At 47.8% G+C, this 17,820-nt stretch overlaps 1 protein-coding gene across 1 annotated transcript; it reads right to left on the bottom strand.

Moving 5' to 3' along the window:
* Window positions 1-359: 359 nt before the first annotated feature.
* Window positions 360-17,579, bottom strand: ddx47 (DEAD (Asp-Glu-Ala-Asp) box polypeptide 47). Its single transcript, XM_082144419.1, has 12 exons — window positions 17,360-17,579; window positions 12,759-12,852; window positions 11,246-11,434; window positions 10,959-11,030; window positions 10,745-10,863; window positions 7,088-7,159; window positions 6,821-6,937; window positions 6,568-6,714; window positions 5,782-5,919; window positions 2,193-2,263; window positions 1,126-1,255; window positions 360-1,047 (listed from the first exon to the last, which is right to left on the bottom strand). Exons 1-12 carry the CDS (start codon window positions 17,540-17,542, stop codon window positions 898-900), a joined length of 1,482 nt encoding a protein of 493 aa, XP_082000545.1. The 5' UTR covers window positions 17,543-17,579; the 3' UTR covers window positions 360-897.
* Window positions 17,580-17,820: the final 241 nt, after the last annotated feature.

The following is a 17,820-nucleotide window of genomic DNA, read 5'->3' as shown; positions in this document are numbered from 1 at the left end:
TACATTTTCGGAGTCGTGGTGTGCCGACTTTATTTCCTTTTTTAACTGTGTATTAATGCAGATTGTCTGTCGTTCTCACTACTCTGAGGAAAGATTTGTTTTACCAACGTTTATGTTACATCAGCCATTCATGCTAGAGCTCAGCTAATGTACACATTGCATACATGCACTGTTATTGATACAGTTTCCACATGTTCACTGCAATATTTTAGAAAAATAAAAACCTCTGGATGTTTCATTACCAGAAACTTACCTGTTCTTCAGGTGCATTTATATGAATGAAACACTTCTCCGTATAACCAGGACCAATTAAAAGCACCACTTACTACAGCTTACGGCAAAAAGAACACCTACAAATGTCACATAATAAAATGTAATACTTTATTTAGAGGTATAGCAAGTAAACTGTCCAGTCACATTTATAAACACATGGGCAGGTGATGAGAAAAGCATAAGGGTTAGATAAACACACAAAGCTGGAGACACATGCTAATGAGGCACGTCTCCTGTCCGTCCTCCACAGTCTCTTCCTGACGGATCCGATATAAAGCACAACTGCAACAGCAATCATAGTCTGTTCCAGTCGACTCCTATCGAGGCGAGTAACCGAGAGAGCTGTTGTTCTGTGCGCTGAATCTCCGGACTCCAGGGTTCCTTCGCCGAAGTCAAACTCACCAAGTCCGAACCGCCAAAAACACAAGTCCGAACTTGCCATTGAGAAACGCCTCTAAAAGGAGTAACACTGTGGTCTGTTCTCTGCCAAAGGGGGACGCGGCTTCAAAGAAATTCATAATGCACATGTTTATATTATCTTAAAAGGACAGTTCACTCAAGATGGAGAAGAGAATGCAGCATTTATTAGATTCACAGGCAGAACTACAGACGTCAGCCTGCTCTTCATCTTCCTCTCTTGAAGCCGCCGCCGCCGCCTCGTGTTCCTCTGAAGGAGCCGCCCTTGACCATCTTCCTCACGCCGCTCGACTGCTCGCCGTCCTCTTCCTCGGCCACTCTGGGCCGCTTCCTCTTCTCACTGCTCTCCTTCATCTCCTGCCAGAGGAAACACAGCCGTCACACACACACACTCCGTCACACCGTAGTACCTGATCACATGGCAGGAGGACGTACGATGCGTGCGAATCGCTGAGCCTCGCTCACTCGCTCCACCAGCATCATCACTTCCTCTTCCTGTGTGGGGAAGGCGGGCAGTTTCTTCCCGATCAGAGTCTCGATGCGCTGGAACAGCTCCACGTCATACCTGCACACACACACACAGAGCGTCAGAAGCCAATGAGAGCTTTTCCCTCCAGACACTTTCTGAAGGCGCCAGGTTTCATTCACATGATCAACACAATTGCTCAGTCGCTCTGAAGAGGGACTTAAGACTTCTTCAGACCTGCACTAATAAAGCTTGAAATCCTTCACTGGTTCATCAGTTCTTAAGCCAATAATAGCTTTGTTTCCACCCAAAGTTGTGAATTTAACTTGTGCACAAAATGTGATGTTTGCTATGCGCTTTTTACGAATTTATCTCTCCGTTTCCATCCAGTGGGTTTATATGCGACATGGAAGAAGTGTTAGTGAGGCCAGCAGGGGGCGCTCACCCTGTGGTCTGTGTGGGTCCTAACGCCCCAGTGTAGTGACGGGGACACTATACTGTCAAAGAGCACCGTCCTTCGGATGAGACGTAAAACCGAGGTCCTGACTCTCTGTGGTCATTAAAAATCCCATGGCATTTCTCGTAAAGAGTAGGGGTGTAACCCCGGTGTCCTGGCCACATTCCACCCATTGGCCCTTACCAATCATGGCTTCCTAATAATCCCCTTACATTGAATTGGCTCTATCACTCTCTCTCCTCTCTCCACCTATAGCTGGTGTGTGGTGAGCGCACTGGCGCCGTTGTACTGTGGCTGCCGTCGCATCATCCAAGTGGATGCTGCACACTGGTGGTGGTTGAGGAGAGATCCCCTGATATGATTGTAAAGCGCTTTGGGTGTACAGTACTACATATGAAAGCGCTATATAAATACCTCATTCATTCATTCATTCATTCATGCCATAATTCACACACATATAGGTGTATGGAAACACTGAAGATGAAGCTAGTAACACATCGACTCTCCTGAACGCAGATTCTAAGGCTTGAGATAGACAGCAGAATCACTGAACGACTGAAGAAGGGAGGAGTGACTGACTGTGTGACGAAGGTGATGGATTTCCCAGATCTCCCTGCTCTCGCCGTGCGGCCCACGCGGTGGATGTAGTCCTGCGGAGAACACAGCTAGCGTTAGCAAACACACAGGCCAACACTTCTTCAAAGGGTTTTAATCAGGTAAATCAAATATCAATTCAAATTAACAACAGCATCTGACTCCTGTATTCTTCCATTAAATAAGCAACACAAACAGCCAGTAATCCAGCACAGAAAAAAGCACTAAAACAGAGTTGTTCAGGACTATATTAAAGCTAATCAAGTGTTTTTTTATTAATATTATTATTATGATTAAGCATCAGATGATTGACAGTCAGTTAAAGTTCAAACCTGTGTGTGTGTAATATATTGTCTCATCTCTGAAACTCTAGATATTCACAGAATCTCTGTGAATCATTCGAGCTTGTTTTCCACGTGACGTTATCAACGTTCAAATGACCATCTAGAGTCAAACTGAAATGAACAACATCATTATGCTGCGTTGACACCAAACACGAATTGAGCGTCTAGAGCGAGTGATTTCCATGTTACGTCAATGTAAAGACGCATTTGGGGGTCCTGCGTCGCGATAGACGCATTTAACGCGTCGCGATTTCGCCTCGATCGCGCGAAAGAGGCTAATTGAGCGTCTTCTGCGAGTGATTTTATTTGGTGCTTTTTGTGCATTCACACGTTTGAAGCGAATTTGCGTCTGACGCCGGAGTAGAAAAAGCTGTACTTTGGCATCTGTTCGCGCCGCGTTAACCAATCAGGAGCCTGCTTGCTGCGGTCACGTGGTGAAGTGACGTGGTAAACGGGGGCAGTCCCACTTTTCAGTTTAATGTTATTTTATATGTTTGGCCTCAAATTATTTTGCAATATGCCAAAATGCCTGGTGTGGTTCTAATGCACAACAAAGCAAATCTTTTATCACATAAAAAACTTGATTTAAATATTTATTCCATATCTAAATCTAGATTATATGAAACATAATTACTCTAATGTAAAGACAACCAACATACTTTAGTGAATAAGGACATAGTTCGTGCCTGGGCAGTGTTGTGTGAGAAAAAAAAAAGACAACCAATTCACAGGACAGGTTAATTACTTTTGGAAGCTGGCTCCATTTATCAAAAAAAAAAAAAAAAAAAATGACAGATTATGTGGGTGAGGGTGAGGGCGCGGGCGATCCTCCCTCCGATGCGTGACCACAAGCCCTCAAACGGCGCGGGACAGGCGGAAGTACCGCTGAAAGTGGCCGTCATCCGGGCACAGCTCCTGGAGCAAGTGGTTAAACTCGCCAAACTGGGTACACCTCCGGAGGGTCTGGTGGACCCAAGTACGGCGACGATGACCCCTACGCCGCTGATGACCCCTACGCCGATGTTCTGCTCTCAAGAGCAAATACGAGCGGTGACTCTCTTGATGAATGCTCGATCAACATCAGCCATCTTGCAAACAGACCACCGCCTAGCACCTAACGCTCTCTTTATACGCGCGTCCAATCCACTTTGGATGCGCGAGTGGATTCAAAATGTTCAACGTCCAACTAGACATGATAGACGCGAATTGAGTCTTCAATCTAATTGGCCCGTTCCAACACCGGGAAGAAAAACACTTTGTGACACCGCCATTGATTGCGCCCGGTATGAACAGCTCTACAATTAAATGTATACATTCACATTCAATGTGAGGCCCTTCAGTTGTGTAAAAACATTGGTCGCTCTTCACATTTGTCTGAACAAACACGCTGACTGAAAGTACAGTTTCAATCTCTGACAGTAGGTGGCGCTTATGGAACAGCAGAAATACAGTGGTTACCATGGTTACCTTTGTAAACAAAGCAGCGCTGTGCTTATAAACTACTTTATTAGGCATTATTCGGAGTAACGAGGCAAGATTCTGAGCAAAGCATCACAATCCATGTCCTGCCCGCTTTCACTGTTTTACTCAGGCATATTTATAATAGCACATGCTACTCTAACAGGTTTAACTCAAGCCCCGTCAGGCAGCCATGTTTGCTGTCACAGCTCTTCTACCTTGGAGTGTGTGGGGATGTCGAAGTTGCTCCTTTACCTTGGAGTGTGTAGGGATGTCGAAGTTACTCGTGTACCTTGGAGTGTGTGGGGATGTCGAAGTTGCTCGTGTACCTTGGAGTGTGTGGGGATGTCGAAGTTACTCGTGTACCTTGGAGTGTGTGGGGATGTCGAAGTTGCTCGTGTACCTTGGAGTGTGTGGGGATGTCGAAGTTACTCGTGTACCTTGGAGTGTGTGGGGATGTCGAAGTTGCCCGTGTACCTTGGAGTGTGTGGGGATGTCGAAGTTGCTCGTGTACCTTGGAGTGTGTGGGGATGTCGAAGTTGCTCGTGTACCTTGGAGTGTGTGGGGATGTCGAAGTTGCTCGTGTACCTTGGAGTGTGTGGGGATGTCGAAGTTGCTCGTTTACCTTGGAGTGTGTGGGAATGTCAAAGTTGCTCGTGTACCTTGGAGTGTGTGGGGATATCGAAGTTGCTCTTTTACCTTGGAGTGTGTGGGGATGTCGAAGTTGCTCGTGTACCTTGGAGTGTGTGGGGATGTCGAAGTTGCTCTTTTACCTTGGAGTGTGTGGGGATGTCGAAGTTGCTCGTGTACCTTGGAGTGTGTGGGGATGTCAAAGTTGCTCTTTTACCTTGGAGTGTGTGGGGATGTCGAAGTTGCTCTTTTACCTTGGAGTGTGTGGGGATGTCGAAGTTGCTCGTGTACCTTGGAGTGTGTGGGGATGTCAAAGTTGCTCTTTTACCTTGGAGTGTGTGGGGATGTCGAAGTTGCTCGTTTACCTTGGAGTGTGTGGGGATGTCGAAGTTGCTCTTTTACCTTGGAGTGTGTGGGAATGTCGAAATTGCTCGTGTACCTTGGAGTGTGTGGGGATGTCGAAGTTGCTCGTGTACCTTGGAGTGTGTGGGGATGTCGAAGTTGCTTGTTTACCTTGGAGTGTGTGGGAATGTCAAAGTTGCTCGTGTACCTTGGAGTGTGTGGGGATATCGAAGTTACTTGTGTACCTTGGAGTGTGTGGGGATGTCGAAGTTGCTCGTGTACCTTGGAGTGTGTGGGGATGTCGAAGTTACTCGTGTACCTTGGAGTGTGTGGGGATATCGAAGTTACTCGTGTACCTTGGAGTGTGTGGGGATGTCAAAGTTGCTCTTTTACCTTGGAGTGTGTGGGGATGTCGAAGTTGCTCGTTTACCTTGGAGTGTGTGGGGATGTCGAAGTTGCTCTTTTACCTTGGAGTGTGTGGGAATGTCGAAATTGCTCGTGTACCTTGGAGTGTGTGGGGATGTCGAAGTTGCTCGTGTACCTTGGAGTGTGTGGGGATGTCGAAGTTGCTTGTTTACCTTGGAGTGTGTGGGAATGTCAAAGTTGCTCGTGTACCTTGGAGTGTGTGGGGATATCGAAGTTACTTGTGTACCTTGGAGTGTGTGGGGATGTCGAAGTTGCTCGTGTACCTTGGAGTGTGTGGGGATGTCGAAGTTACTCGTGTACCTTGGAGTGTGTGGGGATATCGAAGTTACTCGTGTACCTTGGAGCGTGTGGGGATGTCGAAGTTGCTTGTTTACCTTGGAGTGTGTGGGAATGTCGAAGTTGATGACGCAGTCGACGTGAGGAATGTCCAGCCCGCGGGACGCCACATCCGTGGCCAGCAGCACCGAGCGGGACTTGGACTTGAACTTGTTGAGTGCGCCGAGACGCTTGTTCTGAAGGAGGAGACACACACGTCAGTCCATGACACACAGAATCACTGGAGACGCAACACACGCGGTGTGAGTGAGAGAGAGTGTGTCTGTGTGTGAGTGTACCTGCTTCATCTAACCGTACAGTGGGATGGCCGTGTGGGAGTGTGTGTGTGTGTGTGTGTGTGTGTATGACACGCAGTGGGATGGCCGTGTATGTGTGTGTGTACACCTGACCGTGCAGTGGGATGGCCGTGTGGCTGTGTGTGGGTACCTGACTCATCTGACCGTGCAGTGGGATGGCCGTGTGTGTATGACACGCAGTGGGATGGCCGTGTATGTGTGTGTGTACACCTGATCGTGCAGTGGGATGGCCGTGTGTATGTGTGTGGGTACCTGACTCATCTGACCACGCAGTGGGATGGGATGTGTGTGTGTGTGTGTGTGTGTGTGTGTGTGTGTGTGTGTGAGTGAGTGAGTGAGTGAGAGAGAGAGAGAAAGAGAGAGACTCATCTGACCGTGCAGTGGAATGGCCGTGTGTGTGTGTGTGTGTGTGTGTGTGTGTGTGTGTGTGAGAGAGAGAGAGAGAGTGTGTGTGAGTACCTGACTCATCTGACCGTGCAGTGGAATGGCCGTGTGTGTGTGTGTGTGTGAGAGAGAGAGTGTGAGTACCTGACTCATCTGACCGTGCAGTGGGATGGCAGTGATTCCCAGGTTCCTGAGCAGCAGCGCCACACGCTGGGCATTATTACACGTGCCGCAGAAAACCATGAAGGAGTTCCCAGCCAGTTCATTGAGGATAGAGACCAGATAACAGTCCTAACACACACACAGACTCACACATGAGCGTTCATGAGGGCTGAAACACGTCTGATACACACATCTGAGGAGAGTGACAACAGAAGGACGGAGGAGCTGAAGGAACCTTGTACTTTGATGGGATGAATATGTAGTACTGCTGCAGTTTGTCGACGGTGGCGTATTTGGTGGAAACGCTGCACTTGACGGGGTCCCGTAGAGCAGCTCGCTGAAGCTTCTGCACCTAAAACCAGTGAGACCAGAGCATATCAACAGACTGAAACCAGTGAGACGAGACCAGAGCACATCAACAGACTGAAACCAGTGAGACCAGAGCACATCAACAGTCACTCGACCGCATCAGCGGCCACTTCACACACATGCAGGCCTTTACCTTTTTAGTCATGGTGGCCGAAAACAGGAATGTGCGTCTGTCGCGCGGAATGACCTTCAGGACTTTATCTACCTGAGACACAAACACCTGAGCTCACCTTCTGTCATCATATCATTGAGCTCTATGTACAGCTGTGATCAAAATTATTCATCCCCATCGCAAATCAGGTTTATTGGCAAGATTAACAGACTTTCAGGTGTTTGCAATGAACAAATCAAGCAAAAGTAAGTGAAATAGCTCAACACAACAAACATTTCAAGTGGTTTCCCCAAATTCAACTGGAAATGCAACTTTTAATGACTTTTGCAGTCTCACAATTATTCACCCCCTTCATGGCAAGCATCTTTAGCTCTTAGTAGATCAGTCTTTTGCTGTTCCGAGCTCCTGCAAGCGAGGTGTAGAGCCAGTCAGCAGCTTCTGAGGGATCTGAGCCTGTTCCTCATGAGCAATGGCCTCCAGCTCAGGAATATAATATTATTGGGCTTGTGTTCTGCAAGCGGCTTCTTCAAATCCCACCAGAGAGGTTCTATGGGGTTCGAGTCAGGAGACTGTGATGCCACTGTATCTCCCAGGACTTCTTCTGCAACCAAGGCTTGCTGGAATCTGAGGAATGCTTGGGATCATTGTCCTGTTGAAGGTCCAAGCTTCATCTTCCTCTCTGACGGCATGACGTTTTCTCCTAGGATCTCCTGATACTTCAGTGACTCCATCTCTGCTTCCACACACTGCAGGTTTCCAGAGCCGGAGGATATAAATCAGCCGAGAGCATCACGAGCTCCTCATGCTGAACTGTAGACCGAGTTCTTCACAGCTTGTTTCTCATTCTTCCTACTAGGGGTGACCCCGAATAGTCGAAGATTCGATGCTTCGATAGGAGGAGCCTGATTCGACTACCGATCTCACGGTCGAATCTTCGCAGAGGTGTTATGAAACGAGGATCGTGCCACTTTGGCTATATGAGGGCGCTCAATGTCTGATTTCATATAGAACTAGCTTTTATGTCAATACGTTAATATTCAGCCTATTATGATAATGCTGTAGGCCTATATAAAAATGTGCAAAGAAAGAAGCTTTTAATAAATATTTTAACGTGCGTGAATAAATCCAAACACCGGTGTAGTCTTTGGGTCAGTAGCGGTGTAGTCTTTGAGTTCTGGCAAGCGTTTAGTACGAGCTTTGCTGTGCAGATGAAACCTCAGTGTCTCTGGCCACCAAGTCTTGCTGTGGGTCTTCTGCAGTCACTCGAGCGTTTTCTGAACCGTACAGGGAGTGTAATCACTGCTCCACCACTTCCAACAGTGTCTCTGGGAACATTTAGTGCCTTTGCTATCTTTCTGTATCCTGTTCCTTGTTTGTGAAGGGCGATGATTTTGATGACATGCAGTCAAACGTGACACTCAACAAACCTCACCAGTTCAGATATGTCATGTGTTCTAGCTCAAGCACACCTGCTGCAACTAATGGAGCCCTTGATTAGTGAGACGACCCCTGTTCTGCAGATCTGTGCTGTTGGGAGGGATTCTGTTCAGGGGGGTGAATAATTTTGAGACTGCAGAAGTCATTAAAAGTTGCATTTTCAGTTAAATTCAATGTCTGATTTCACATAGAACTAGATTTTATGTCAATACGTTAATATTCAGCCTATTATGATAATGCTGTAGGCCTATATAAAAATGTGCAAAGAAAGAAGCTTTTAATAAATATTTTAACGTGCGTGAATAAATCCAAACACCCCGTGACAGATTTAAGTTTCACTTTCAATCCGTGACAGACAGAGGAGCATCTTCACGGCAAGGATTTAAATCTTTAACAATGTCTGGGATAAGAAAATCTAAAGTGTGGATGTACACCATCAGAAAGGATATTCTCCAAGGCTGGATTTAGCATCAGGAAAACCATGATCGCACTTCTGCCGGCCAACGTTAACATGTTTCACGCATAGACTGGGTTTCACGTTAGAATGTATTTTATCCGCGCACAATTTGAAAAGACTCCAACGGACAGACAGAGTGAAAGACGTTCAGGATTTGTTCTCTCGATCAGGTACAAGTGATTTCAAAACTTTTCAGCCGGTTCTAATTTTATTTTTGGATGCTGTGAACATTTTTAGCTAAAAAGACTGCCTCTCCAGTTTAGCATTTATTGCTGTTTCTGCAGTTAAAAAGACAAAGTTGAAAATTCTGGCTAATATCGTTTTTTTAATAATTTCTTTATTTTTATTTTATTTATTGATCTGTCAGGGTTATCTAATCTAACTATTTGTGGCTTGTGTTTTGAATATATGTTCCCCTGCACTTTAGGCATTTTGCACACATTTGCTCCTCATCCTGTGACTTGATTCTGATTTATTTCGTTTTGTATTTTTATTTATTAGAAAGGTATATTCTGTTCTAATTTAATTTAGTAAATTAATTGTTTATTTTTTCGGTGCATCGATGTTGTGCTGTAGGCTGGCCTGCTCGCACAGGTAATTTAGCCGATTTAATTTGATTTGCATGTGAAATGCAAATCTGCAGTGTGGCCTTTCTGGAGTTATTTATGTTATTTCTTAGTTTTATTGATCAAAAATGTTTTTATACATTTTCTTCTAGGCCTATATCTTTGTGTGATTTTCTGTACATCGCGGCTTTGAAACGTTAAAGCACTGCCCCCAGCCCCACCCCCGTATGATTCGACTATTAGTCGACTATAGGCAAGACATGACGATTCTGATTCGACTATGAAAATCCATAGTCGGGGACAGCCCTACTTCCTACAGACACACCGCTGATCCAGAGGGACGAAAAGATCCAGTTTTGCTTCATCGCTCCACAGAACAGAATCCCAAAAATTTTGTGGCTTATTTATATGATTTTGAGCACTTTTCTTGTGCGTTTGGGTCAGTAGCGGTGTAGTCTTTGGGTCAGTAGCGGTGTAGTCTTTGGGTCAGTAGCGGTGTAGTCTTTGGGTCAGTAGCGGTGTAGTCTTTGGGTCAGTAGTGGTGTAGTCTTTGGGTCAGTAGCGGTGTAGTCTTTGAGTTCTGGCAAGCGTTTAGTACGAGCTTTGCTGTGCAGATGAAACCTCAGTGTCTCTGGCCACCAAGTCTTGCTGTGGGTCTTCTGCAGTCACTCGAGCGTTTTCTGAACCGTACAGGGAGTGTAATCACTGCTCCACCACTTCCAACAGTGTCTCTGGGAACATTTAGTGCCTTTGCTATCTTTCTGTATCCTGTTCCTTGTTTGTGAAGGGCGATGATTTTGATGACATGCAGTCAAACGTGACACTCAACAAACCTCACCAGTTCAGATATGTCATGTGTTCTAGCTCAAGCACACCTGCTGCAACTAATGGAGCCCTTGATTAGTGAGACGACCCCTGTTCTGCAGATCTGTGCTGTTGGGAGGGATTCTGTTCAGGGGGGTGAATAATTTTGAGACTGCAGAAGTCATTAAAAGTTGCATTTTCAGTTAAATTTGGGGAAACCACTTGAAACATTTGTTGTGTTGAGCTATTTCAATTACTTTTGTTTGATTTGTTCATTGCAAACAGCTTAAAAGTCTGTACATTTTGCCAATAAACCTGATTTGCAATGGGGGTTTAATAATTTTGATTACAACTGTATAATTATATATATATATAGTGGTATGTGTGTTGTTCTGTGAGTGTGTGTGTTTGTACCTCAGACTCAAAGTCCATGTTGAGAATGCGGTCGGCCTCGTCCATCACCAGATATTTGAGTGCTCTCAGGTTGAACCCTTTGGTGTTCTCCAGGTGATCGATCAAGCGGCCCGGAGTCGCTGCGAGTCAGAGCAGGATTATTACCCATGATTCAACAGATCCTGTGATCAGGCCACACATTCGGTCTGAACATCACGCACTCATAAGCTCTTACCAATGACCACGTGCGGTTTCTTGGCCAGAACCAGAGCCTGAGACATCATATCAATCCCTCCGACGACAACCGCTGAAACACACACACACTGATGAGAGTGTGTTCACAACATTTACTGCATCACATGACCTGACCACACATGCAGCTCTATTATGGACAGATAGAGACACTGTGATATAAAGAGCCGTTTTAACAGAAAGTGAATGCTGGGAAGGGTTATTGTGTTGACTGGGCACAGTGCATGCTGGGAAGGGTGTGCTGAGCGAGTGCATGCTGGGAAGGCGTACCGGTCTTGACGCCGATGCTGGAGCCGAGCGCGTCGAACTGCTCTGCGATCTGGAAGGCCAGCTCTCGGGTGGGCGTGAGGACGAGCGTGTGCAGACGCTGAGCAGACGCCAGCAGAGACTGGAGGATCGGCAGAGCAAACGCTCCCGTCTTCCCCGAACCCGTCTCCGCCAGACCGATCACATCACGCCCTGCTCTCACACACACACACACACACACACACGTGTTAGAGAGAGAGAGAGTCTCCGCCAGACCAATCACATCACGACCTGCTCTCTCACACACACACACACGTGTTAGAGAGAGAGTCTCCGCCAGACCAATCACATCACGACCTGCTCTCTCTCACACACACATCACGACCTGCTCTCTCTCACACACACACATTAGAGAGAGTCTCCGCCAATCACATCACGACCTGCTCTCTCTCACACTCAAACACGTTAGAGAGAGAGAGACTCCGCCAGACCAATCACATCACGACCTGCTCACACGTGTTAGAGAGAGAGAGAGAGAGAGAAAGAGAGAAAGAGAGAGAGAAAGAGAAAGAGAAAGAGAGAGAGAGAGAGAGAGAGAGAGAGAGAGAGAGAGAGAGGAGAGTGTCTCCGCCAGACCGATCACATCTTGACCTACACATCTCGACTGATAGACTCGCACACGGTCACTACTGAGCGAGAGAGAGAGAGAAAGAAAGAGAGAGAGAGAGAGAGAGAGAAAGAAAGAGAGAGAGAGAGAGAGACTCCGCCAGACCGATCACATCTCGACCTACACATCTCGAATGATACACTCTCACACACGGTCACTACTGAGAGAGAGAGAGAGAGAGAGAGAGAGAGAGAGAGAGAGAGAGAGAGAGAGAGAGAGAGAGAGGAGAGTGTCTCCGCCAGACCGATCACATCTTGACCTACACATCTCGACTGATACACTCTCACACACTGTCACTACTGAGAGAGAGAGAGAGAGAGAGAGAGAGAGAGAGAGAGAGGAGAGTGTCTCCGCCAGACCGATCACATCTCGACTGATACACTCTCACACACGGTCACTACTGAGAGAGAGAGAGAGAGAGAGAGAGAGAGAGAGAGGAGAGTGTCTCCGCCAGACCGATCACATCTTGACCTACACATCTCGACTGATACACTCGCACATGGTCACTACTGAGCGAGAGAGAGAGAAAGAAAGAGAGAGAGAGAGAGAGAGAGAAAGAAAGAGAGAGAGAGAGAGAGAGAGAGAGAGAGAAAGAAAGAGAGAGAGAGACTCCGCCAGACCGATCACATCTCGACCTACACATCTCGACTGATACACTCTCACACACGGTCTCTGAGAGAGAGAGAGAGAGAGTGTGAGCGAGTAAGAGAGAGAGAGAGAGAGAGAGAGAGAGAGAGAGAGAGAGTGCGTGCGTGTGTGTATTAGTGTGTTTGTGTGTGAGTGCGTGTGTATATAAGAGAGTGTGTGTGTGTGTGTGTGTGTGTGTGTGTGTGAGTGTGTGTGTGTGTGTGTGTGTGTGTATCTGCTCACCCTCCAGAGCCACAGGAATGGCCTCGATCTGGATCTTGGTGGGTTTCTTCCAGCCCAGCTGATCACAGGCTTCACACAGAACCTCAGTGACGCCCTGAAACAGCACAAACACACTCGGTGTGTGTTCATATACGTGTGTGTGTGCAGTGATGGGAATAACGGCGTTATAAATAAACGGCGTTACTAACGGCGTTATTTTTTTCAGTAACGAGTAATCTAACCAATTACTGTTTCCTCCATTACAACACCGTTACCGTTACTGTCAATAAAAATGCGGTGTTACTATAATTGAGCTCACTGAAGCGGTTTTCATCCGAGTAGGCTCTCTCTCAGCCATAGGAGCTGCAATGTTTTTTCTCTGGTGTGTGAGTGTTTATGAGGCGCGGGACTCGACAAAAGCGAGGCGAATGCCACGAGCGTGCTCGACAGTGCGCGAGAGAGACCGAGTGTGTCCGAGAACGCGCTCGACAGTGCGCGACAGAGACCGAGTGTGTCCGAGAACGCGCTCGACAGTGCGCGACAGAGACCGAGTGTGTCCGAGAACGCGCTCGACAGTGCGCGAGAGAGACCGAGTGTGTCCGAGAACGCGCTCGACAGTGCGCGAGAGAGACCGAGTGTGTCCGAGTGTGTCCGAGAACGCGCTCGACAGTGCGCGAGAGAGACCGAGTGTGTCCGAGAACGCGCTCGACAGTGCGCGAGAGAGACCGAGTGTGTCCGAGAACGCGCTCGACAGTGCGCGAGAGAGACCGAGACCGAGTGTGTCCGAGAACGCGCTCGACAGTGCGCGACAGAGACCGAGTGTGTCCGAGAACGCGCTCGACAGTGCGCGACAGAGACCGAGTGTGTCCGAGAACGCGCTCGACAGTGCGCGAGAGAGACCGAGTGTGTCCGAGAACGCGCTCGACAGTGCGCGAGAGAGACCGAGTGTGTCCGAGAACGCGCTCGACAGTGCGCGAGAGAGACCGAGACCGAGTGTGTCCGAGAACGCGCTCGACAGTGCGCGACAGAGACCGAGTGTGTCCGAGAACGCGCTCGACAGTGCGCGACAGAGACCGAGTGTGTCCGAGAACGCGCTCGACAGTGCGCGACAGAGACCGAGTGTGTCCGAGAACGCGCTCGACAGTGCGCGACAGAGACCGAGTGTGTCCGAGAACGCGCTCGACAGTGCGCGAGAGAGACCGAGTGTGTCCGAGAACGCGCTCGACAGTGCGCGAGAGAGACCGAGTGTGTCCGAGAATGCGCTCGACAGTGCGCGAGAGAGACCGAGACCGAGTGTGTCCGAGAACGCGCTCGACACTGCGCGAGAGAGACCGAGTGTGTCCGAGAACGCGCTCGACACTGCGCGAGAGAGACCGAGTGTGTCCGAGAACGCGCTCGACAGTGCGCGACAGAGACCGAGTGTGTCCGAGAACGCGCTCGACAGTGCGCGACAGAGACCGAGTGTGTCCGAGAACGCGCTCGACAGTGCGCGACAGAGACCGAGTGTGTCCGAGAACGCGCTCGACAGTGCGCGAGAGAGACCGAGAGTGTCCGAGAACGCGCTCGACAGTGCGCGAGAGAGACCGAGACGAGGGTGTCCGAGAACGCGCTCGACAGTGCGCGAGAGAGACCGAGTGTGTCCGAGAACGCGCTCGACAGTGCGCGAGAGAGACCGAGACGAGGGTGTCCGAGAACGCGCTCGACAGTGCGCGAGAGAGAACGAGTGTGTCCGAGAACGCGCTCGACAGTGCGCGAGAGAGACCGAGTGTCCGAGAACGCGCTCGACAGTGCGCGAGAGAGACCGAGTGTGTCCGAGAACGCGCTCGACAGTGCGCGAGAGAGACCGAATGTGTCCGAGAACGCGCTCGACAGTGCGCGAGAGAGACCGAGTGTGTCCGAGAACGCGCTCGACAGTGCGCGAGAGAGACCGAGACGAGGGTGTCCGAGAACGCGCTCGACAGTGCGCGAGAGAGAACGAGTGTGTCCGAGAACGCGCTCGACAGTGCGCGAGAGAGACCGAGTGTCCGAGAACGCGCTCGACAGTGCGCGAGAGAGACCGAATGTGTCCGAGAACGCGCTCGACAGTGCGCGAGAGAGACCGAGTGTGTCCGAGAACGCGCTCGACAGTGCGCGAGAGAGACCGAGTGTCCGAGAACGCGCTCGACAGTGCGCGAGAGAGACCGAATGTGTCCGAGAACGCGCTCGACAGTGCGCGAGAGAGAACGAGTGTGTCCGAGAACGCGCTCGACAGTGCGCGAGAGAGACCGAATGTGTCCGAGAACGCGCTCGACAGTGCGCGAGAGAGACCGAATGTGTCCGAGAACGCGCTCGACAGTGCGCGAGAGAGAACGAGTGTGTCCGAGAACGCGCTCGACAGTGCGCGAGAGAGACAGAGTGTGTCCGAGAACGCGCTCGACAGTGCGCGAGAGAGACCGAATGTGTCCGAGAACGCGCTCGACAGTGCGCGAGAGAGACCGAGTGTGTCCGAGAACGCGCTCGACAGTGCGCGAGAGAGACCGAGTGTGTCCGAGAACGCGCTCGACAGTGCGCGAGAGAGAACGAGTGTGTCCGAGAACGCGCTCGACAGTGCGCGAGAGAGACCGAGTGTGTCCGAGAACGCGCTCGACAGTGCGCGAGAGAGACCGAATGTGTCCGAGAACGCGCTCGACAGTGCGCGAGAGAGACCGAGTGTGTCCGAGAACGCGCTCGACAGTGCGCGAGAGAGACCGAGTGTGTCCGAGAACGCGCTCGACAGTGCGCGAGAGAGACCGAGTGTGTCCGAGAACGCGCTCGACAGTGCGCGACAGAGACCGAATGTGTCCGAGCATAAATACTTTATTTTAAATAAATTACACATATCAGCATTTGAATAATCTCTGTAGCATATTGGTATCATATGCAATGTTTTAATTAGTTTATATAACATAAACTCCAAAATAACCTGCAGGGAACGTTCAAACATATTTGTTTGACGGTTGTGAACACGTGCGGCAAACACGACTAGAATTTGGCTAAAATAACCTCTGATGATGACATTCTCTGTAGATTATGAAAATAAACCCCAAAAGATTATATTGTATTATTATTATTTATGTTGATACATTGTTCAGTATTATATTGAAAACACTTTTTGTTAAACTTACTATTGTGAGGAAGAAAATACTTCAAGTAGGCTATACAGAATGTCTACCAGTTGTAAAGGTGTGTGAGTTTTATCATTTTAATTATATGCACTAGTGTATGTGTATGTATATTTTTATTAGGCTACTATTTATTTATTTTTGGTACATTTCTTAAGAAGCATAATTTATTTTTAGACTTAATTGTTGGCCAGTTGTGGCCTGTGCAATAAATATTAAAAGTTCTAAACCATCTATTGTTTTATTGTTGCACTATAGTAATGATATTTTAATATTTAAGTTAATAGGTGTCTCTCACATTGTCCCACAGCAACATTAAAATAGTGTAGATTAGTGTACAATGTTTTATAATAAAAAGATGTTCTATTTAGTGTCAATTTCATTCATTTAACATTTCATATTGGGGGTATCCAAGAAATTTCTTATATTTAAACTTTTTTTTTTTTTTTAAGTAACGCAATAGTTACTTTCCCTGGTAATTAGTTACTTTTGTAATGATGTAATTCAGTTACTAACGCAGTTACTTTTTGTGAGAAGTAACTAGTAACTATAACTAATTACTTTTTTTAAGTAACTTGCCCAACACTGTGTGTGTGTGTGTGTGTGTGTGTGTGTGTGTGTGTGTGTGTGTGTGTGTGTGTTCACTTAACTACGTACAACAACTAACCCTAACCCAGGCTTCACACAGAACCTCAGTGACGCCCTGAAACAGCACAAACACACTCGGTGTGTGTTCATATACGTGTGTGTGTGTGTGTGTGTGTGTGTGTGTTCACTTAACTACGTACAACAACTAACCCTAACCCAGGCTTCACACAGAACCTCAGTGACGCCCTGAAACAGCACAAACACACTCGGTGTGTGTTCATATACGTGTGTGTGTGTGTGTGTGTGTGTGTGTGTGTGTGTGTGTTCACTTAACTACGTACAACAACTAACCCTAACCCAGGCTTCACACAGAACCTCAGTGACGCCCTGAAACAGCACAAACACACTCGATGTGTGTTCATATACGTGTGTGTGTGTGTGTGTGTGTGTGTGTGTGTGTGGGTGTGTATGTTCACACATGTTTCACACCTTCTTATCAGTCACAGTAAGCCAATATACTATTATTATACAATTATATTATAATTATTATAGAAATATGTCATTATTGGCCAATATATACAATTATAATGTACACAGAAACTGCACACTGTGTATATAATAACCTGACTATTAAGTGTACTTAATTAGGTGAAATAATATTACACAATATTACAATATAATCGAACTGATGTGCGCGCGCTTCTCGTGTTTGACCAGCAGGCTGTGAACGCGCACCAGAGCTTCGAGAAATCAACACAATATTAGCGTTCAAAGCCTCTCCTGTTCAGAAAGATCAGTTTCGCATCACTAAAATAATCTGCACTAAAGTAAACAGCCCGAGTTAATAATAATAATAACCGAGTGTGATGAAGACTGACTGTGTGCGCGTCTCACCAGGTCTCTGAAGCTCTTGTGTGTCTCTTCGGTGTGTGTGTCTTCGCTCGGTTCCATTTCTTCGGTGTGTGTGTCTTCGCTCGGTTCCATGTCTTCGGTGTGTGTGTCTTCGCTCGGTTCCATGTCTTCGGTGTGTATGTGTTTCTTCTCTTCATCTGAAGACGCTTCTCTAGGATCCGCCATGTTTGCGGCGCGTTACCCACGTGTTGCTGAAGCTCCGCCCTCGAGCGGAAGTGACGGAGGGGATCGAGCAAACAGCGCGAGTGTGTGTGTGTGTGTGTGTGTGTGTGTGTGTGTGTGTGTGTGTGTGTGTGTGTGTGTGTGTGTGTGAAAGAACAGCAGGACTGGATTTTAACACCACTGTGTTTATCGATTATGAATTAAATGGAAATTACTTCAATAAATGACTCAAACCCTAAATGAGAAACTATTATGGGGAATCTGTACTTTACTTGAGTTCT

Source organism: Leuciscus leuciscus, assembly GCF_965113295.1.
Source record: "Leuciscus leuciscus genome assembly, chromosome: 1".
In the NCBI taxonomy this organism is placed as follows: Eukaryota; Metazoa; Chordata; class Actinopteri; order Cypriniformes; family Leuciscidae; genus Leuciscus; species Leuciscus leuciscus.
This window is presented reverse-complemented; position numbering and strand designations above follow the sequence as displayed.

What these genes read in the sequence shown, in the direction of transcription:
- ddx47 (XM_082144419.1), bottom strand. Translation starts at nt 17,542, where the DNA reads ATGGCGGATCCTAGAGAAGCGTCTTCAGATGAAGAGAAGAAACACATA. An exon ending in CAGCATCGGCGTCAAGACCG is followed by an intron (nt 11,031 to 11,245) that starts GTACGCCTTCCC and finishes TGTGTGTTTCAG; the next exon opens with CGGTTGTCGTCGGAGGGATT. An exon ending in TCCATCACCTTCGTCACACA is followed by an intron (nt 1,256 to 2,192) that starts GTCAGTCACTCC and finishes GTGTGTGTGCAG; the next exon opens with GTATGACGTGGAGCTGTTCC.